Below are 22,765 nucleotides of genomic sequence, written 5' to 3' on the forward strand. Positions count from 1 at the left end.
AGAAGTTTATATAGGTTTGTGGACTATTCCTGCAAAAGTTTTTTTTTTTTTTATCAGGCACTGTTATTACATTACTAATCAGAAGTTATAAATTTGGATCTATCAAAATGAACAACAGACGTGGGGTCGCTCTATAAAGATTGGAGGACGAAAATAAAGTTGTATGTAGCTTGCATGTGTGTGTGTGTGTGTGTGTGTGTGTGTGTGTGTGTGTGTGTGTGTGTGTGTGCCAGTGTGTTCTACAGATCTCAGAAGAAGTAATCTGCTAAAAGTGCTTTTAAAACTATGTTCTCCTGATCCTGTTGTGGCTACTTGAACACACATCACCTGGAACTTTTTTTGGTTTTTATCAGCAATAAAATGCTTAATCGTGGTAGAAAATACTTAATTGTGTGCTGCCCCTCTAAAGATTTGAGTAAAGTACAGTGTTATCAAAACCCTGTGTAGATCAGGGGTATGCCAAAGTTCATAATTTTTGCAAAATATTTGGCGTTCTAGCATCATTAACTTGTATTTTTTTGAGGTCTACAATGGGTTCTGTTTGCGACAAATTATCTGACAATATACTAACTTTAAGATAAATGGATAAAAAGTAGCATGTTGAACTAGTATACTGGTTCAAGAAAGAGAACTCTTCATTAGATTAAAACAACTTGGTACCTGCGTCCCTGTAGTTACAATAACACCAAAGTGACTATTCGTCAAAGAGAAAGTGGATTTTCAACACCTGAAGCGCTCCAAACAGCAACTAAAATGAAACAGATGCCTCACAGCATATGTGATAATCAAATACCTCGAGGCCACGGAGGCCGCCCCTTTGAAGTTACCTCTCTCCCTTTTCAACCAGAGAGATTGGCTGCCCACTCAGAAATGGCGCGAAAGCTCCACGTAGGGGTCCCTACAATCCCAGGTATCTAAATGTATAACAGACTCATAAAAAAAAAAAAACTGACCGCACTCAGTAATAAATTGAAGATCGTCTCATCTCTGCTGGGTGACATAGCCTGAAGGAATAGTTGAAGAGAATCATAGAACAATGTAAATTTAAATTGGGGCAGGGATAAACACAGGTTTGTTACATGCTAGCCTGTGTAAGAGTATTTCTGCTGGTCTTTTCTGTTCAATGTTCACTTCGAAACCGACATCCTGAGGTTGGTAGAAACGAAGACCAAGTGTGGTGTAGAGAAAAGAAAAGGAGGAAAATGAGTAATTTGACAAAAAACTGGGTTTCTGGTACTGCATGTTAGTGCTAATTCATTTGAAAAATACTGTTTTCAGCTTGTATAATATGAGCTTCTCAGCGTTTTTAGTTCTATAGCATACCTGTATAACTTTTTGTATTCTTCGATTACGTGTCTGTAATATAGTACGGAATTATTATTAGGCCTATTACCAGTACTTAAAATGAGTTTTCCTGTATCTTTGGTAAATTTATAAATAATTTGCTGATGCGGTTTAAAAATGTGTAAACATGATGCGTTTAATATGATTATAAACTAGCTAACTTTTAGTTTCCCTATTTTTTTTTTTTTAATTTTGCAAGTGTCAGTTGTAATTTTGATAAACGTCTTGAAACACGATCTATTTAAGTGGAATATGACGGAGTATAATCAAACATATCAGAGGTACAATAATTAAGTAAAAATAATTGCCAGGATAGTATATGTACCGTTAAAGTTTTCATTAGAGAAGACTGTGATTCCCTGGAATATTTATCAACTCAAGAGTAAGGAAGAATATATATCTTTGGTTGCTCTTACGAAAGCATAGTTACTCAGAGTCCAAAATCTGATTTGTCTACGGAATGACGTTTATGGTGAAACATGCGGAAAGTGCTTTTCTGTAGTAAGTGAGATGTGTCGTCAAATTCTGAATGGGCAGCAGATTTCAGTTTGAAAAATATTGAACGTGTCACCGTTGTTGCGACAGTCTGCGTATTAATTGAAAAAGAAAATTACATTTTACTCAAACGGTAAGTTTTTGTTTATGTTTACGTTTTGTATGTGTGATGGTTAAACGATGTGTCAAGTTCAGGATGAAAGCTGAAATGCTGTTTGGTTACACAGTGACCATTATTTTGTGCAAGGTTTTTAATATCTTGTCATATAGCTTGTGAAGCGCACTAATTAATTAGATGGACATAAAGTTCTTTTAGGACGTAAAATATTTTTATTAACTGCAGGGGAAAATAACGCACAAATGATGCCTAACATGTTGAACATTTAGATGACATAATATTGCTTAAAGTCTTTGAAGGCTTGAGTAATAAAGTGTCCTCGCTGCACAATCCGGGTGTGCATGGCCATACATGTGCTTAGAGGCGATTGAGCCTTTAGACAGGTAAGAAAAGAATTTGTCATTTCATGTGAGCCATTGTTATTCAACACGCTTAGGAAAACTGCTTCAAATTGTATTCAAACTAAGACAAGCTGCTATTTTTGTTACGATCACTTGCTGGCCGTTCGCATATACTGGCATGTGTAACACCGTTTAAATGGAAGCAGGTAAATAATTCATTAATACATCAATTCCACGCCCTGAGAATGTAAACGAGTATCTTATACTGCAAAATTTGCGTCTTCTCGTGCATCGCCCAGCGGTTGCTTCTTGTAATTGTTAATGTGTTTGGTTTTAAGTGCTGACATGTGAAAGGAGGCACTTTCCGTAAATATTCAGTCATAAGTAGATGTAAGAGTATTCATTACCGTACATTTTCATTGCGTTTAATATTGTTTCCAAAAACTGACAGCTATATTTGTTGCGTTTTTAAAAATTAACTAAGCCTTCAAATTTAATTAAAAAGTTGGTTCCAGATAGAAACTATTAGTGATGACTGGAAAGCAAAACGTGATAATGTTATCAGACAAAATAGGCAGTCAGTAGCATTGTTTAATATTAATGTTCTATGTGGGTAAAGTACCCTGATGAAGGTAAACAGACCGGCAACCAGTTACATAATCTTTAGTCCTTGGCTTTATCTTATCAGTCTGTGAGCAGCGGTAAGTTTAACTATGCAGGAAGGCTGTCATGGTCAGTCTTTCATTAGTGGTTGTGGAGTGTTGTGCTACAATGACACGAACAGATGCAATTTGCTGTCCTATTCTGCAGCTGCTGTGGGACTCATTGGCAAACATGTGCGATGTGTGGCCAAACACGAAAGGAAGGCCAGCTGTTCGTACTGTAGGAGTGCCACCTCCATCAGCACGCGTTGAGAACACTGAAACCTGGCAGCGCAGCAAGAAATTTACTGTGAGTCTATACTTCCTTTACTTGCTTTAGTGTGTTTATTCTTATGAGAGGAGAACCATTGTAAAAAGGAAGCAAATTTTGAGTGACAGAAAAGTTTGTAATATAAAAAATGATGCCTATCTTGTGAAATTCAGAATACAGTAATATAATAACTATAGTTTACTCCAAAGGTCATTTTCTTTCATTACAATGTCACTCTTTGTCACCCATATTTGTATTCAAGAAGTTTGCCTGGCTTTTGGAACACAAGTTTTGCTGCGTACTGAAGATTTTTTGTTTTGTTTAGGTCGCAAAGGACTCTTCAAAACAAAGGTTTTTATTTATTTTCTTCCTCTTCAATGCATTTTTAGTCATGAGTTTCAGAATCTGATGACTTGCTGCTTATGGCATTGTAGATGTTGAACTGCTTTTCATTGTAACACTGCATCTCATTCCTTTCATGCAGAAGGAAGCGTGGATTAGTTGTAAAGTTCCAGATTATAAATCCAAAGGTTTTGGGTTTGATCTGTGGTCAATCCTAGAATTTTTATCTGTCATGTCTCTTACCTCTGGCAATGTTTGTTGATACGAAAAATGCCAAGTTACACCATGGTTTACAATCCCCATTAAACTGTAGGTCATACAATAACTGGCTGTGTAAGTCAGTTCAAAAGTCGGCTCTACTAAACTTAACACTGTATGTATGATGGTTAATTGGTAGGGCCTTTGCATCATTGTCATATTGACCCAACCTGTGCATTTTGGACCTCTGCCACACATTGCAAATCATTATTTTATTCTTATTATTTGCTTTATTACCGTGATTGGGAGGGGGGGGGGGGGAAGGGGGTGGTGGCTTTTTCTCAACATGCAGGCAGACCTTTCATTTTTGTCAAATGTGGTTAGGTAACACTGTAACACTTCATAATAAATGGCTAGACTTTCCAGTTTCCTTGCACATATAAAAGGAATGTGCATTGATGTGAAAAGGAGTTGCTGGTTTTCATCCACGCTGTCAATACTGTTTGTGTTCTGCCCTTACTCTACTGTTGTCTACTGGTCAGACATGATACATTGTACTATCAAAAACATTCCGTTCTGTATATTTTCCTACATGTTTCCTGCACCGATTTTTGCAAGCTAAATGTTGTAATCATATAACTAAGAGTTAATAATGCACACTCTCAAACCTTGTGTATATTAGAACTGCAAGTATTTGAGTTTTATTCATGTTGTCAGTTTCCCTCCTTCAGTTTGCTTCAGGTAACTGTTCGTTTTGTGTATTTGTGAGTAATATCTGATTCGATATCAGTATAATGTTTTTCAGTAAATTCATCCCAAGCAGTGTCCCAAAAATGATACCCCTATTTAGTAGTAAATCCAAATGGTGTAAACGTAGAAGGGCTGCATGAATGGTCACACAGTGATCCTTGGGAGAAAATAATATAAATGCTTATGAAACTGGAAAAATCCTGTGAAGCTTTGTAAATAAGCTTCACAGGGTATTTTTCAAACATATGCCACTTCAAGAACTAGTGATAGGTAAGCCTGTGAAGACAATATTACAGTAATTGCAGTGCACACAGAGGCATTTAAGCAGTTATTTTTACAAGTTGAAAGAGAGAAGACCCTAACCTGTGGTACAGAGCTGAATACTCCGCACCATCCACATCACAATGGTTTGCAGAATTTGTTTGTAGATGTAGGTAAGTGTCACTACAGATGTTTGCAATGGAAGGAGAAGTTTCTAGTTCTTCAAATAACTCAATGTATGCATTAGATAATATGTAATATCCCATTGAAAAGCTCTAGTAAGTGTGTTTCATGAAAAATCAAAGGTGAAATAGGGTGACAGGTATCTTGCCACAATATTCCGGCTGACAGTCGTTCAGTCGTCTTAGAGAGTGTGGGATTCTGGATACGGATCCTAATATATGTAATAATTTCCAAGTTTTGAATATACATATATATATTTTGCCATAAAGACTGATACACATGAACACTCCATGATGTACAAAGGCAAATTGAATTAAACATGGCTCATCAGAGCAGTTAATGTTCCAAAGATTGTAATTTGTGTGGTCTATGTGACCTATCGATGCCACCGAGCCCACCTCCTCTCTCCCCGGAGTACGGAGTATGACCTTGAGCCCTGGGGGGGGGGGGGGGGGGGGGAGTCGTATGGGTGTCAGCGTCGGTGTGAGAAGTGGCAGGCGTGTGACTGGAAGCTCCATCTCTGTTCGGTCGGTGTGCAAAGGCGTGGAGGCCGGCCACCAGTCCAACTCATACTCCAAGGGAGGAGGTGGCATGTGAGCATGCCTTCCCCGAATGCAGACTGAGCCGTCCGAAGAAATGAAAGCTCGAGCACATGTCAGGTTGCACTCTTGTGGGAGGGACAAGCTGTGCACTATCTTGACATTGAGTTACTCAGTGAGGGTCAGGTCTGTGCTGTCAGTGAGCAGTACAAGCTCACGATTATCAAACACCATAATCGACATGTCGGCGACGCGGTCAGGTGGTATGTTGCAGCACAAAACAAAGGACGGGGCATCCACGTCTCTAGTACCTGAAATGTCTTCAAAACCTGTAAATCGGTATGATGATGAAATGCCTGAGGAACCCGCGAACTGCGGTGGTGAATCGTTGGATGGAGAAAATCCAACCCTACGTTGAACGGACTCATTAGCGGGTTCGTCAATAGAACATGTGCCCGGGCAGTCCGACTGGGATGGCACAGGGGTCTCGGAGTCTACGAAGGCAGGCTTGAGCTTGTGTAGAGAAACGGTTTGCGGGTAATCTTTTATCATAATATCGAACGTCATCTCACCCCTTTGGAGTACTTTGAAGGGGCCAGGAAACGGGGTTGTAAGGGTTGTCTGACAGTCGTGTCTGAGCATGACGTGAGCAAGAGCTTAGTGTGGTCGGCACATAAGTGTTAGGTGGGGAACGGCTGACAAGCGGGTGTAGCCAGGTGTTTCTAAAAGTGTGCACGCATCCTTCCGATAAAGTCTGGGAAGGAGGGGGAATCCCCAGGATCTTGGGGGAGAATTAGTTCCCCAGGTAAAACCAGGTTTCTGCCGAAAACAAATTCGGAAATTGTCCCATGTAAATCTGGTTTAGATGTAGAACGTAGGCCCAGCAACACCCAAGGAAGTGCCTCGGATCGGAGACAGTCGTGGCACCTGAGTACAGTTTCAAGCGTGTGGTGCCATCATTCCACCAACCCGTTGCCGGGTGGTAGGCTGTCGTATGGATGTTTTTAATACTGCAAAGATTACAGGGAATCATAAAAAGTGCAGATTTGAACTGTCTACTCTAGTCGGTCGGTTGTAATGTTGGACAGGCAGTCGAACCTAGTGATCCAAGAAGAAACAAATCCCTTGGTCACAGTTTCTGCTGTGATGTTGGGTAAGGGGACAGCTTCCACCCAACGAGACATTCGGTCTATTGTGGACAGGATATACTTGTGGCCCTCTGTCGGAGGCAGGGCTCCGATAAAGTCAATATGTATGAGCAGAGCCTGAGTGTCCTTGTCAGAAGCCCGTAGAGCAGAGAGGACGGATAAATTGATGATACTTCAAATGGCCTTGATCCGTGATGTAGTGTACGTCTGTCGTAAACTGAGAGACCAAGTCGAAGTAGTGGAAATGTCAAGGGGGGGGGGGGGGGGTGGAGGATCCTCTGGCGGGTTGCAGATCAGTGGTTTGTGATCAGTAAGAATGAAGAAAGGATGGCCCTCGGTGTCGCTGGGGAAATGTTTTATGGCCTCGTATACCACCAGAAGCTCTCTATCAAAAGTGGGATATTTATTCTGTGCTGAAGACAGTTTTTTGGAGAAGAAATGAAATGGTGAAACTGTGTCACCTTTGTCTGTTGTAATACTGCCCCGACCATGATGTCATTGCCGTCTGTAGTGATGAACAAATAGGCAGACGGATCAGGGTGGGCGAGTTCGACTGCGTGAGCTAAAGCTGTTTTAAGAGCCCTGAAACCTCTAGCATGGGTTCAGTCAAGTGGACTGGTTTAATGGCCGAAGTTTGTTTGGCGGATAGCGAGTCCGTCAGCAGTGCCTGCATGGTGGTGGCTGAAGGTAGATGACGGTGGTAGTAACTTACAGTACCTAGGAAACTTCTGAGTTCTTTGTACGTAGCTGGGGGTGGCAATGACACTATAGCCTGCACTTGGGATTTGGGAGGCTGTAATCCATCTGTGGAGACAATGTAACCCAGTAATCTCACAGAAGACTGACATGGTTGGAATTTCTGTGCTGACCTCGATGCCATTGGATGCCAAAGTCTGGAGGACCTGCGATAAATGATCTTCAGTCGATTTGTTGAAAATCAGTATGTCATCCAGGTATGCGAAGCACAACTCGATTCGTCATAAGATTGAGTCATCAAAACATTGCCGCATTTGTGCTGCATTCTTTAAACTGAATGGCATGAAGTTGTACTGGAACAATCCGAGCGGTGTGATGATCAGTCTTCCGGCACTACAGGAATCTGGCGATAAGCACGTTTGCAGTCAATCACACTGAAGATTGTGGTGCCCGATAACACATGAGTGAAATCGTTTGTTTGGCACGGGGTAATTGTCCATGACAGGGCAAGCATTTAAACATCTGTAATCACCACACATTTGAAAATAACCGTCGTGTTTGGTGCCGAGGTGAAATGGTGAAGACCAAACGGGAAAGTATGAATAGTGGGCGAGTCTTGAGTGCTCGGAAAGAGGAATGAGCGAACGAGTACTGCCTGGCGGTGTAGAAGGTGTGGAAATGGAACGGGCCCTGCCCCTGCCTGCAGACAGCCAGTAAACAGGAGGTGTAGTGTCACACAGCGATGGAAGAGGAGCTGGGTGTTTCTGGCGCAGGAGCGCATACAGCTGATCTGCGATGCGTAGGTGAGAACCGATAGGCTCTGAAGAGTGCAGCAGTAGGTGAATCTTAAGTCGGTAGGTAACTTGGCAGACCATTTTGCCCACAGAGTGATGTCTGGAATTGTGTGTTCACTCAAGACTGACCTGAGGTGGCGCCAAAGTTGTGATGGGGGGGGGGAGTGCAGTCCCCCAGGTGCTCCTCGTACAGAATCTTGATTATCAATTCCTGTGGTGAGCAGGCAAGTTGTCCAATATCGTTTTCTTGGCGACGTCTTACTTCGGTGGCGGTGAAGGTGAAAGTAGGAGGTCACAAATTAATCAGTGGTCTTGAAGGTGTGAGACCAAACATAGGAACTTGGAGTTGTCATCGGTCACTTGATGCAGCTTGAAGAGATGCTCCACCACTGTGAACCATGAAACTGGATTGTCCTCGTATAGGGGAGGAAGCTGGGGTAGACGGCCTGGAGGTGGGGACGTAGGTGGCTTCGGTGAGTCTTGGGAGGCTTGTGGTCCTGCTGCACAAGAGTTTATGCTGGGATCGGGCATCACCAGAGCGGAAATGTTACTAGCACACACATTCAGAACAATGGCTGGTTGTAATGTCTTTGAAGACGCCTGAAAACACGACGCGGCAGGCACAGTCAATACCATGGTAGCGAACAGGCGAGTAGCGCGTAATGAGGGCCCGTAAACTGGACTGGAAATTGCAGCATTAGCACTGACATTGTCCACCTTGGAAATGATGCGGAAGGAGTGAGCGGTTGTATGGTCGGAATAGAGGCCTCCGGCGGGGGGCGGTGGCCTGGGGCTTAAAGTGGCAACGATGAGAGTTTTCTGCGCATGCTGGCCACGCACCCTTCATTGTAGGACTATAAAATGCTGGTGAAACCTTTTGGCGGTCATACTGTTGTAGTACAATGTTGCTGGTTAAAGAGGCTATATTGGGTACACTTGTACCCACGTGGTTGCGAAACTAGGCCGCCGATCCGGTGGTTTGCTCTGACGAACTGGATGCATAAAAATCTCTGTTCCTGATTTGTGAGGAAGGAGATGCTAGTGTAGCTTAGTAATAGTTGTCTGCGTGTGCATTTTGCACAAATGGCGGCATTGCACATGGCACTACTATAACCGACGTTGTGGCGCATAGAGGATAAAAGCACATGTGTGAATTTTGGTCCCTTTGAACTTCGTATGAGTGATCGATTATCACACTATTTAGTAGAGCGTCCACTTCACTTTTCACTTGTTGTTGTGCATAATCCAGCGAAACAAAGCCTTGAGTCCATTGTTTGAGGTAACAGCATTACACTCAGTCGTTGTGGAGTTGTAAAGTAGAGGTTATCCTCGTCAAAGATCATAGATCATTGTCTGTTAGCTGTGAAATAACTGATGGCGGAGGGTTGTGTTGGCCTGGTCGTAAGACCTGGGCCTCCAAATCTTCGTAAAGGAAGTTCGGCGATGTAGCTGTGGCATTGAACGTGATACCTGTTGATTCTATAAGACTGGTGCGGATGTCGCATTGAACTTTTTGTCCAGTGTCACCAATATGGGAGTCTGGATACAGATCATAAGATACATAATAAACAGTTAGCAAGTTTTCTATGTACACATATATTTTACCATGAAGACTGATACACATGAACACTGCATGAAGTACAAAGGTAGACTGAATTAAACATGGCGGCTTGTCAGAGCAGTTAATGTTTAAAAGATTATAATTTATGTGGTCAATGTGACGTATCGACACCACAAGAATTTACTGATGGAAGATGCTGATTTTGTTTTGTCTTATTCTGTCAAACCCCTGTTACTTACAGTTAGGTTGGAGTCTCTCCATTGCAGATCAGGCGTGCACAACTGCTTGCCAGTTACATTGCACACGCTTGTAGTTCTCCTGCACATCCAAATCATTGTCTCCTTTTCCCACCCACGGCGGTTCATTTTCCGCATCGGCGGCCCAGGTCGGGGCTTACAGTTGCAATTCAGATCCGATCCCTTCTGTCTGAATTGGAGTCCTTGCCTTTGCCACCTATACTCGAGGTCGAATCACTTACACCTGGACCTTTCACATGGCTCAAAGGATTCAGTTCATCCCACAGCTCTCTGCCGTCACTTCATCTTGATTCTTGACATGTACCGAGGCCATGAAGTGATTTACAGTGACGGCTCAATGGCTGATGGTCAAGTCGGCTTCTCATGTGTCTGTGGAGGACATATTGAACACCATTCCTTGCTCGATGGCTGCAGTGTTTTCACTGCAGAGCTGGTGGCTATGTCTCATGCTCTTGAGCACATCCATTCATGCTCTGGGGAGTCGTTTCTTCTGTGTACTGACTCCTTGAGCAGCCTACAAGCTATCGACCAGTGCTACCCTCATCACCTTTTGGTAGCGTCCATTCAGAAGTCCATCTATTCCATGGAGCAGTCTGGTCATTCAGTGGTGTTTGTGTGGACCCCAGGACACGTCGGAATCCAAGGCAATGAACTTGCTGACAGGCTACACGGAAACTACTTGTGGAGATCGGCATTCCAATAACTGACCTTCGTTCGTTTTTACATCACCAGGTTTTGCTTTGGGAGACGGAATGGCATCATCTCAGTACACACAACAAACTGCATGCCATTAAGACTACGAATGTATGGCAGTCCTCTCTTAGGGACTCTGTGGCTCTGTGCCGGCTCCACATTGACCATGCTTGGCAGACCCACATCTACCGCCTGTGCCATGAAGACCCGCCTCAGTGTCGATGTGGCGCCCAGTTGACAGTGGCCCATATTCTGGTGCACTGTCCCACTTTGACTGCCCTGCAACAAAATCTTCGGGTACCGGACTATGGGTACTTTGAAACTTCCTGGCAGATTAAAACTGTGTGTCGGACCGAGACTCGAACTCGGGACCTTTGCCTTTCGTGGGCAAGTGCTCTACCAACTGAGCTACCCAAGCACGACTCATGCCCCAGACTCATAGCTTCACTTCTGCCAGTACCTTGTCTCCTACTTTCCAAACTTTACAGAAGCTCATTCTGGAAACATCCCCCAGGCTGTGGCTGAGCCATGTCTCCGCAATATCCTTTCTTTTAGGAGTGTTAGTTCTGCAAGGTTCGCTTGAGAGCTTCTGTAAAGTTTGGAAGGTAGGAGACAAGGTACTGGCAGAAGTGAAGCTGTGAGGACGGGGCGTGAGTCGTGCTTGGGTAGCTCAGTTGGTAGACCACTTGCCTGCAAAAGGAAAAGGTCCTGAGTTTGAGTCTCGGTCCAGCACACAGTTTTAATCTGCCAGGAAGTTTCATATCAGCGCGCACACCACTGCAGAGTGAAAATCTCATTATGGGTACTTTGTTTATGCGTCTGCACACCCATCCCTCTTATGGCATCTCAATACTATCCCCCATCATGGCATCTCTTTGGCTACAGGTGCCTTTTACACTAGCTTGATTGAGAGTCTGTACGCTGAAGCTGATGAACTATCACTGTCCTACTGCTGTGGCTTTCTCCTCGGCAGGTATGCATGCCGTTTGTCTGCCATGCATGGCTACCCATCCTATGCCTCCTTCGATGATTCCTTTGATCGTCAGTATGGAGCGCATCCCTCTTCTCTCTTACCTACTGGAGTCTGCTTTCGGCACATGCTACAGCAGCTAAACTTCATGCTAACTGCAGCTTTCCTGGTGGGTGTGAACTCTTCACCACCTAGGCATTGTGAAGTGGCCCATGCTAACCTTGGCCTTCGTTTGCTTTCGAAGGACACTGTTCCAGCCGAGGTCTAGTGCCTTCAGTTTCACGACCTTTGCACAGAACTTCACAATAGTACCTTTGTATACACGGATGGCTGTTGGACTGACTGTGGGGTCGGTTGTAGCTTCATCGTTGGCATCCGTGTTATTCGATATTGGCTTCCAGCCCACTGGTTAGTATTTACAGCCGAGCTATTTGCCTTGTATCGGGTCACGGAGTACATCTGGTGACGCAGCCTTTTCAATTGTATCCTCTGCTCAGACTCGCTCATCGTCCTTCAAAGCCTACTTGCACTGTACACTGCCCGTCTGTTAGTGCAGCAGGTTCAGGAAAAGTGTCTCTTGCTCACTCTTGTGATGTTTCTGTGGTTTCCTGGTCATGTAGGTCTGCCAGGAAAGGAAGCTGCTGCTGCCAAGGCTGCAGTCCTCATACCTCAGTACCTATAACCTCTCCGATGATCTCTGTGTTGCCGTCTGTCAGGTGGTGGTGTCCCTTTGGCATTGCCTGTGGTTCTTCCTTCACAGGAATAAGCTCTGGCTTATTAGGCCTCTCCCAACAGCTTGGACAACCTCGTCTCAGCCCTCCTACCGGGAGGAGGTCATTTTAACTAGGCTGCGTATTGGACACTGCCTTTTTAGCCATCGTCATTTGCTAAGTTGTGCTACCCCACCACTTTGTATACTTTGCGACCAAATTTTAACTGTTCACCACTTCTTGATGGAATGCCCATTTTTCAACTGTTTATGTTCCCGCTTGGGTTTGCTGTCAGATTTATTGGCCGTTTTAGCAAATGACGCGCTGGCTGACGAACGTGTTTTACTTTTTATCTGCCAACGTAATACGGTGAAGGCCATTTAATTTTTAATTTTGGATCTCCATTTCTAGATGGTGTCTTTTTAACTCTTTTTCCACGTGCCTGTTTTTAGCTGCCTTCTATTAAGTCAGTTGGGACTGATGTTAACTCCTGTCTGTCTTCGTGTTCTATTGTTTTGACTTGGGCGCATATGACCCCGCTTGTTTTTTGCACCCTAAAGTAAAACAAAACAAAACCTTCCATGCTGCATGTCTATTCTCACACTATTCTTTTTCGCCCTCCTTGGGGAACATGTCTGGGATGTCGTTGGAAATGTGTTCTGCATATTTAGTCAGCGCTATCAGAATAGTCTCTACACTGTCTTCAGTTCCTTCTTTCTTTTTTCATTCCCTTTCTCCTATCATTCCTCTGCTTCGGCATTTGAGGTTCCTCTTTTTCTTCTTTCTCCTCTTGCGCTCCTGAAGGCCAGCCCAGGTATCTGATGTGTAGCAGGTGATTACCAACCTCAGGTTGACAAGTAGGGTTTGCACGTACCCCCCTGGTAAAGGCAAGGCCTAGGGAAGTGCTATTGCCAAATCCACCGGTAAGTCCCTGAGCCGTTAGGGGTAAAACCCAATGGGACTCGGGGAAAGTAAAGCTAGCAACCTGCTTCCCTGGTACTTTAAATATGATGCTGGCAACAATCAGAGCAAAATGCCTCGGACTTTTGGAGATGATGGAGTCCCACCTCTAACTGACAAACCAGGGACTCCTAAGATACGACTTGGCAAGCAAATGGTAATGAGATGGGGAGCTATTAATATCAATGGGGGCTACTCTGGGAAGAAGGTAGAGCTGGCAGAGGCTGCAAGTAAGATGGGGCTGGACGTTTTACCTGTTAGTGACTTTCGGGTAAGGGGGTGAGAAAGAAGAGGAAGTGGGAGAATACAAGATCTACCTGTCAGGAGTCAAAGCAGGAATAGCACAATGGGGTGTAAGGCTTTACATCAGGAAAGAAATGGAACCCAGCGTAGTTGCAATAAGTTATGTAAATGAACGACTGATGTGGATAGATTTCAGAGTGTCTAGCAAGAAAATTAGGATAGTGTCAATATATTCGCATTGTGAAGGGACAGATCAAGATAAGATGGATAGTTTTTATGAGCTACTCAGTGATGTAGTTGTTAGAGTAAAGGACAAGGACAGTGTTCTGCTCATGGGCGATTTTAACGCCAGAATTGGAAATCGAGCAGAAGGATATGAAAAGGTTATGGGTAAATTTGGAGAGGATATGGAGGCCGACAGGAACGGGAAACAACTCTTGGATTTCTGTGCGACTATGGGCTTAGTAATCACAAACTCCTTTTTTAAACATAAGAACATTCACCGGTATACTTGGGAAAGCAGGGGAACCATATCTTTCATTGACTATATAATTACAGATCAGGAATTCAGGAAGGCTGTGAGGGACACACGTGTATTCAGGGGATTCTTTGATGACACTGATCATTATTTAATCTGCAGTGAAATTTGGATTGTGAGGCCGAAAGTGCAGAAGGTCAGATCCTTATGTAGGATGATAAGAGGGGAGAGGCTTCAGGATAAGGAAATTAGGCACAAGTACATAACAGCGATCTCAGAAAGGTACCAGTTAGTTGAATGTAGTCAATTACAGTAACTGGAAAATGAATGGACAAGGTACAGGGACACAGTACTAGAAGTGGCTAAAGAATGTCTTGGAACAGTAGTGTGTAAAAGTAGGATGAAGCAAACAGCTTGGTGGAATGACACAGTCAAGGCAGCCTCTAAAAGGAAAAAGAAGGCGTATCAAAAATGGCTACATACTAGAACTCAGGTAGACAGAGAAAGTTACGGTGAAGAAAGAAACAAAGCCAAACAGATAATTGCAGCACCCAAGAAAAAATCTTGGGAAGACTTTGGAAACAGGTTGGAAACTATGGGTCAAGCTGCTGGAAAACCATTTTGGAGTGCAATTAGCAGTCTTTGAAAGGGAGGTAAGAAGGAAATGACAAGTATTTTGGACAGGCCACGCAAACTGCTGGTGAATCCTGTGGATGCCTTGGCAGATGGAGGGAATATTTTGAAGAGTTGCTCAATGTAGGTGAAAATAAGATCAGTAATGTTTCAGATTTCGAGGTAGAATGGGATAGGAATGATGATGGAAATAGGATCACATTTGAGGGAGTGGAGATAATGGTCAATAGATTGCAGTGCAATAAAGAAGCTGGGGTGGATAAAATTAAGTCGGAACTCATCAAATACAGTGGAATGTCAGGTCTTAAATGGCTACACAGGATAATTGAAATGGCCTGGGAGTCGAGACAGGTTCCATCAGACTGGACAAAAGCACTAATCACACCAATCTTTAAACATAGAAACAGAAAAGATTGTAACAACTACAGAGGTATCTCTTTAATCAGCGTTGTGGGTAAAATCTCCTCAGGTATTGTTGAAAGGAAAGTGCGAGTATTAGTTGAGGACCAATTGGATGAAAATCAGTGTGGGTTTAGTCCTCTTAGAGGTTGTCAGGACCAGATCTGTAGCTCACGGCAAATAATGGAGAAGTGTTACGAGTGGAACAGGGGATTGTATCTATGCTTTATAGATCTAGAAAAGGCATATGACCGGGTTCCTAGGAGGAAGTTATTGTCTGTTCTACAAGATTATGGAATAGGAGGCAAACTTTTGCAAGCAATTAAAGGTCTCTACATGGATAGTCAGGCAGCAGCTAGAGTTGATGGTAAATTGAGTTCATGGTTCAGAGTAGTTTCAGGGGTAAGATAAGGCTGCAACCTGTCTCCACTGTTGTTCATATTATTTATGGATCATATGTTGAAAACAATAGACTGGATGGGTTAGATTAAGATATGTGAACACAAAATAAGCAGTCTTGCATTTGCAGATGACTTAGTTGTGATGGTAGATTCGGTTGAAAGTTTGCAGAGTAATATTTCAGAGCTAGATCAGAAATGTAAGGACTATGGTATGAAGATTAGCATCTCCAAAACGAAAGTAATGTCAGTGGGAAAGAAATATAAACGGATTGAGTGCCAAATAGGAGGAACAAAGTTAGAACAGGTGGACAGTTTCAACCACTTAGGATGCATATTCTCACAGGATAGCAACATAGGTAAAGAACTGGAAACGAGGTGTAGCAAAGCTAATGCAGTGAGCACTCAGCTACGATCTACTCTCTCTGCAAGAAGGAAGTCAGTACCAAGGCTAAGTTATCTGTGCACCGTTCAATCTTTCGACCAACTTTGTTGTATGGGAGCGAAAGCTGGGTGGATTCAGGTTACCTTATCAACAAGGTTGAGGTTACAGATATAAAAGTAGCTAGGATGATTGCAGGTACTAGTAGATGGGAACAATGGCAGGAGGGTGTCCCCAATGAGGAAATCAAAGAAAAACTGGGAATGAACTCTGTAGATGTAGCAGTCAGGGCGAACAGGCTTAGATTGTGGGGTCATGTTACACGCATGGGAGAAGCAAGGTTACCCAAGAGAGTCACAGGTTCAGCAGTAGAGGGTAGGAGGAGTCAGGGCAGACCAATGAGAAGGTACCTGGATTCGGTTAAGAATGGTTTTGAAGTAATAGGTTTTAACATCAGAAGAGGCACCAATGTTAGCACTGAATAGGGGATCATGAAGGAGTTTTATGAGGGGGGGGGGGGGGGGGGGCTATGCTCCAGACTGAACGCTGAAAGGTATAATCAGTCTTAGATGATGATGATGATGAGGGATGATGATGATGATGATGATGATGATTCTCAAGCACAACTGCTTGCAGCTTCGTTCCTCCATGGCTGTCTAGTTTGCATTAAGGCCCATCGAATGCTGAATTCTTCTCGTGATGTTATTTCCACTAGGCTGCTTGATGGTCTGACTGAGGCAGAAATCCAAACATACCTCTCTGATCATGGTGTCATTGCAGTCCATTGGGTGATGAAGAAGGTAGATGCATCCTTAGTGCTTGCACCAATCGTTTTGTCACTTTTGATAGTGTTTTGCTTCTGTCCAAGATATAAGCAGGCCCTGAAGTTCTCATAGTGCGACTGTACATTTCGAACCCGATATGTTGTTACCAGTGTCATCGTTACAACCGCACTCTAATGTCCTGTTGACATCCAGCAAAATGTGTATCCTGTGGTGTAGGGATGCTCATGAGGGCCAACGTCTGCCTCCCCCTCCTCACCACTGTATAAACTGTAATGGCGACCATGCCACCTATTCCCAAGGTTGTCCCACATATCTTGACAAGCATGCTATGCAGGAGATTCAGGTTAAGGAAAAAGTGCCTTACCCAGTTGCTTGCAAGTTGTTAGCTAGTTAAAAACCTTGCATTGTATCATCTGGCACCTACAGTACTGTTCTTGCTACATCTCGGTCCATGAAGAACATGACCATGCAGAAATGCAACAATACATTTAGCGCCATGATTATGAAATCCCCCAGCATCACGGGAGTGTTCCCGTCTCCTACTCCAGTTGTGTAACAAGCCACCAAACTTTCGCCTCATTGGCCACCTACTACATAACTGACAGGCTGGAAAGGTCAGAAGGAATAATCCCACGAAGACTTCCTATGTCCCACCAGCCTACAAGCATCTCAGTCTTCACCTGCAAATCTGCTAACCAGAAAGGCTCCAGTAAATCAAACAAATTAAAATGGTCTTCTCCTTCGCTGACTCAGAGTTCCTCTCTGACAGTGTCTTCATGTGATACCCTCACCTGGCCGACCTTTGTGTCCCCGTTGCGCACCACCAACTGTTTTTCTGCACTGTAATCCGCAGACAGACAGACAGAACGAGAATGCCAACACCTCTGTAGACCTCGTGGACCAGGATCCTCCAGCCTCTGTGCCTGTAGTAGTGAGTCTTTTAAGGTTGACACTTGGCAGCTGCTGAGGTGACACCCCTTCATGTTCCCTCGTCATAACTCTCCTCCAATGGAATGTTTGCAGCCTTCAGTCCAACAAAGAGGACTTATGGCTGCTCTTAGATCACTGGGTCCCCTTGTACTCTGCCTCCAGGAAACAAAATTGTATCCTCACGACTGCTTTGAGTTTACTCATGTCTCCCTGGTCTGCTATGACCTTCCCCCTGCGGACAGCATTTCTGTTATAAGGAAGTAATGCTGCTCATCCGGGATGATGATCACAGTCAACCCCTCTCCCTGACTACCCACCTCCAAGCTACTGCATTTCACATTTTCTTTCCTCACTTGACCTTATCCCTTTGTACTGTTCACACCCCTCCATCATTTGATGTCACCAGGGCAGACTTCCTCAAGCTTATTGGGCAATTACTTCATCCCTTTCTGCTGCTCGGCGACTTTAATGCACACCATCTCCTTTGGGATTCTCCCAGAACCTTTCCAAGAGGTGCCGTGTTGGCTGACCTTCTCAATCAACTTAACCTCATCTGCCTTAACAAGGGAGCACACATGCTCCTTTCAGACTCCAAGCACACCTATTCCCATTTGAACCTATCCTTCTGCATTTCCCAGCTTGCCAATCGTCTAGAGTGGTCTGTTCTCTCTGTACTGCTGCCTCTGTATCACGGGGTCCCGGGTTTGATTCCCGACCGGATTGGGGATTTTTCTCTGCCCGGGGACTGGGTGTTTGTGTTGTCCTCATCATTTCATCATCGTCATTATCTGTGAGAGTGACTAGATTGGATTGTGACAAGAAAATGGACTGTGTAAAAATTGGGACTTTGTACAGGTACTGATGACTGCAAAGTCGAGTGCCCCACAAACCAAACATCACACATCGTCATCTCTCTGACACACACTCAAGCGACCATTTCCCATGTGCTATCTGTTTGTTGACTCCGTCCCCACCTCTGTGTGCACTCAAGTGGCAACTTTCTAAGGCCAGCTGAAGGCTTTACTCCTGTCTGGTGACCATCGATGAACATTTTCCAAGTTGTGATGACTGGGTAGAATATCTTACAAATGCTATACTTACTGCCACTGAATGTTGGTGGCAAACTGCATTCATTATACAAGGTGCATTCCATAAGTAATAAGACCAAATTCATAAAAAAATCATTCATTGAATATATTCGTACAAATAATCAAAAATGTTCAAAATAGCACCCTCTTGCGTGTATACACTTCTGTAGGCGGTGTTTCCATGCCTGGAAGGAATCCTGGAATGCCTTTGCCGGAATGTCCTTTAGAGCTGATGTAACATGCGCCTGGATGCTTTCAGTTGTGTCCCAATGTTTTCCTTTCATGCCTCCTTAAAAAAAAAAATCTGCGGGAGTGAGGTCAGGACTGTAGGGAGGCTGACGAACCACTGGGGTCTCGGTCCTGGCCATGAAGTTGTTGACAATGAAGGCACTGTGACTTGGCGCATTGTCATGGTAAACTTCCCACATGTCCTTGATGTCGCTTCGGCAGTGCAAGACCCTCCTTTTCAGTCTTTTGAGCATTTCCAAGTAGAAAGCTGAGTTCACTGTAGCCCCAGTAGGTACAAACTAGTGGTGGACAATGCCTCTGACATCAAAGAAGACAATGAGCATGGTTTTGATCCTGGACTTGCTCATGCGTGCCTTCTTGGGACGGGGTGACGATGGGGTGTGCCACTCTGAACTCTGCCTTTTTGTCGCAGGGTCATACTAAAAAATCCACGACTCATCACCAGTGATAACTGAGTTTAAAAAATTAGGATCATTCACACATTTCCAACATCTCTCGGCACCGAAGCACTCGCATTTGCTTGCGTTCGTCGGTCAACACTTTTGGGACGAGTTTGGCACACATCTTCAGTCACAATGCAGCAAACGGTTGTTTTTGACATGTTTAGAGAGTGTGCTATCAATTGATGGCTCAGCCAGCTGTCGAGTTCAAACAATCGCGCACACGTGTCACATTTTCGTCCACTTGTGTGGTTGACGGCAGTCCAATGCAAGGTTAGTCAGTGATCTCCTCTCGGCTCTCCATGAACGACTTGTGCCATTGGAAAAATTGTGATTTGGACAAGCAATCAGTCCAAGAGGCATGCTGAAGTAATGGAAATGTTTCGGTGGCGGACTTCCCAAGTTTAACGCAAAATTTGATAGCGTATCGTTGCTCTACAGAATGATCCATTGTGCCGTGTTACATAAACTCAAAACGGGGTTGATGGAAATGCACGTCCTGACTGTCCAGCAGCTTGCAGCTGTTTGAGACGAAGAGCGTTTTGAAGCTAACAGCCCCCTCCATATAGCACAGCCAGTTACAACACGTTGTGGTGTACTGTTGCGTCAGAAAAACACTGGTCGCATTACTTATGGAACACACACTGTAAATAGGTGCATGCACATTGTCCTCGCATTCTTCGGTATGGCAAAAAAGCTAGCTGGATTTCATTTACTTGTTCTTTTAACAGTTCCACTCCCTCTTCCACCATGTGGGCCAACCTCCAAAGTTCTTTGGGACCAAGGTCCATCGCACAATTTCTGGCCTGTTAGTAGCGAACAATGTCAAAGTGGACCCAATTGCTATCCCCAACATCTTGGGCCACCATTTTGCTTGGGCTCCTCCCCCTATCATCTTGCCTCCCTCCATTGGAAATGAGCAGAGGAGGCTCGAGCGATACCCTTCTCTTCCCGGAATCATGAGTACTACAATATTGCTTTTACTATGAGGGAGCTAGATCGTGCTCTCACTTCATCCCAATCCTCCGCTGCAGGGCTAGGCAGTGTTCAGTCAGATGTTCAGCACCTTTCTCTTTTGGGTAAGCGCTTTCTTCTTCATATGTACAACTGCATCTGGGCAAGGGCATCTTTCCCAGATGCTGGCATGAAGACACTGTCGTACCCATACCTAAGACCGATACAGACAAGCACCTTCCTTGTTGCAACTGCTCCATTTCTCTCACTGGCTGTGTTTGCTCAGTGGTGGAATGTATGATTCATGCCCGGCTGGTATGGTGACTAGAGTCTCGCAATTTACTAACCACTGCACAGTTTTGAGCGTGCTGTTCTGCAGTTGAACATCTCGTCACTACATCCATCTGTGTAATGAATGGAAATACCAGACTGTGGCCATGTTATTTGATTTGGAGAAAGCCTACAACACCTGTTGGAAGACTGGTATCCTCCTTACTCTCTATATGTGGGGCTTTTGTGGCCACCTGCCCCATTTCCTTCAGGCATTTTTAAAAGACTGATTTTTCAAGGCATGTGTGGGTTCCATTCTGCCTTGTTGGACACCTTTACCCAGGAAAATGGTGTACCTCAGGGTTCCATCTTGAGTGTCATCCTGTTTGCTATTGCCCATACCCCTATAATGGCATGTCCCCCACTGGGCATCTCCGGCACCCTTTTCATTGACAATTTTACCGACTATTGCGGTTCTCCGTGGGCTTGTCTCATTGAGCTATATCTTCAGCAATGTCTTGATCATCTTGACCCGTGAAGCATCAACAGTGGCTTTCACTTTTGCCCTACGAAACTGTTTGTATGAATTTCTGGCGGCACAATTAGTTTCTTCCACCATCTTTACATCTTGGGCCTGTTGCACTTCTGTTCGCTGAAACTGAGACTCCTGGGTCTCGTGCTCGATAGGAAATTTTCTGGGGCCTCCCATGTGTCATACCTGGTGGCCTGCTGTACACGGTCCCTCAGTGTCCTACATGTCCTCAGCATTACTTCCTGTGGAGCAGATTGAACCACCCTCCTTTGTTTGTACTGGCCCCTTGTCTGTTCAAAACTAGACTATGGATTTTTCGTTTATGCATCTGCACGTCCTTCCCTCCTATGCCATCTCAATACTATCCACCATCATGGTATCCATTTGGTCACTGGTGCCTTCTACACTAGCCTCGTTGAGTCTTTATGCAGAAGCTGCCAAACTGTGGCTGTCCTACTGCTGTGACTTTCTCCTCAGCAGATATGCATGCCATTTGTTTACCATGCATGGCCACCCATCCCATGCCTCCTTCTTTAATGACTCCTTTGATTGCCAGTTTGGGGCACATCCCTCTTCTGTTACCTCCTGGTGTTTGCTTTTGGCTCTTTCTCCAGAAGCTGAACTTCAAATTACGTGTAGCTGTCTCGGCGGGTGTAAACCCTTCACCACGGTGTCTATGCGCAGCGGCCCGTGTTCATCTTGGCGTTTATTCGCTTCCTAAGGACACTACTCCAGCCTTGCTCAATCGCCTTCAGTTTCACAACCTTCACATGGAACTTTGCGATAGTACCTTTGTGTTCATTAATTCCTCTCGGATTGACCGTGCTGGTGGGTGTGCCTTCGTCATTGGCTCTGTTGTGTTTCGGTATCGGCTTCAGGAGCACTGATCAGTATTTACAGCAGAGCTCTTTGCCATGTATCCACGCAGTTCATCTGGCAACACAGGCTTTTCAATTGCATCATGTGCCAAATCTCTGTGAGCTTTAAAGCCTGTTTATGCTGTACACCGTCCATTCATTAGTGCAACGGGTTCAGGAAAGCTTTCACTTGCTCACTCTTGATGGAGCCACTGTGGTGTTTCTGTGGGTTCCTGGTCATGTCGATCTGACAGGAAACACAGCTGCCAATGCTGGTGCCAAGGCTGCAGTCCTCGTACCTCATCTCGCTAGTTCCTACATTCCCTCCGATGAGCTCTGTGTTGCCATCTGTCGGCTGGTAGCATCGCTTTCGCATGACCACTGATGGTAGGCCCATCCCTACCAAGGACAAGGTCTGATATAGACAGATTGGATACTCGTGTCAACTCGAAGACTGGCACGAATCTCCCTGCAGAGCTGCAGCTGTCGGACTGTATACTTGTATCTGCAAGTGGGGACTATTTAAATGTAATTGCCGCATCCCTGTTTTGCCAGGTCGATTCCTATCGCATAAGCCACAACAGAGACACGGCTTCAATGTGTAGCAGTCGGCTAACCAATGTCACAGCAGTTCTGCTTTGACGCTGCCTCAATGATACCATGAATCTGGTCTCCCTGCTGGCCAGGGTTGTGTGCTAACAGCCCAGCGCTTTGGGGACAATACTTGTTGTATCAGCAGGTTGCTCCATATGTAACTCCGCACGGCTGACCTCGGTATGAACTGCTCCCGTAAGGTTCTTGCATCTTGTATTAACTGTAAAGGCATCTGTTGGTTATTCAGACATACCAAGTAAA

At 44.6% G+C, this 22,765-nt stretch overlaps 1 protein-coding gene across 2 annotated transcripts in view; it reads left to right on the plus strand.

Moving 5' to 3' along the window:
• The first annotated feature begins 1,738 nt into the window (after nt 1-1,738).
• The window catches only part of LOC126278464 (serine/threonine-protein kinase Sgk2-like), a 112,026-nt gene continuing 90,999 nt past the window's right edge, over nt 1,739-22,765 (plus strand). The window contains exons 1-2 of one of the 2 annotated variants that reach the window (XM_049978602.1): nt 1,739-1,972; nt 3,109-3,249. In XM_049978602.1, the coding sequence (XP_049834559.1) occupies nt 3,133-3,249 (117 nt within the window). In that variant the 5' untranslated portion in view covers nt 1,739-1,972; nt 3,109-3,132. The remainder of the gene's footprint in view (nt 1,973-3,108; nt 3,250-22,765) is intronic. The other variant, XM_049978603.1, reaches the window with a different exon arrangement.

Source organism: Schistocerca gregaria, chromosome 6, assembly GCF_023897955.1.
Source record: "Schistocerca gregaria isolate iqSchGreg1 chromosome 6, iqSchGreg1.2, whole genome shotgun sequence".
Classification (NCBI taxonomy): domain Eukaryota; kingdom Metazoa; phylum Arthropoda; class Insecta; order Orthoptera; family Acrididae; genus Schistocerca; species Schistocerca gregaria.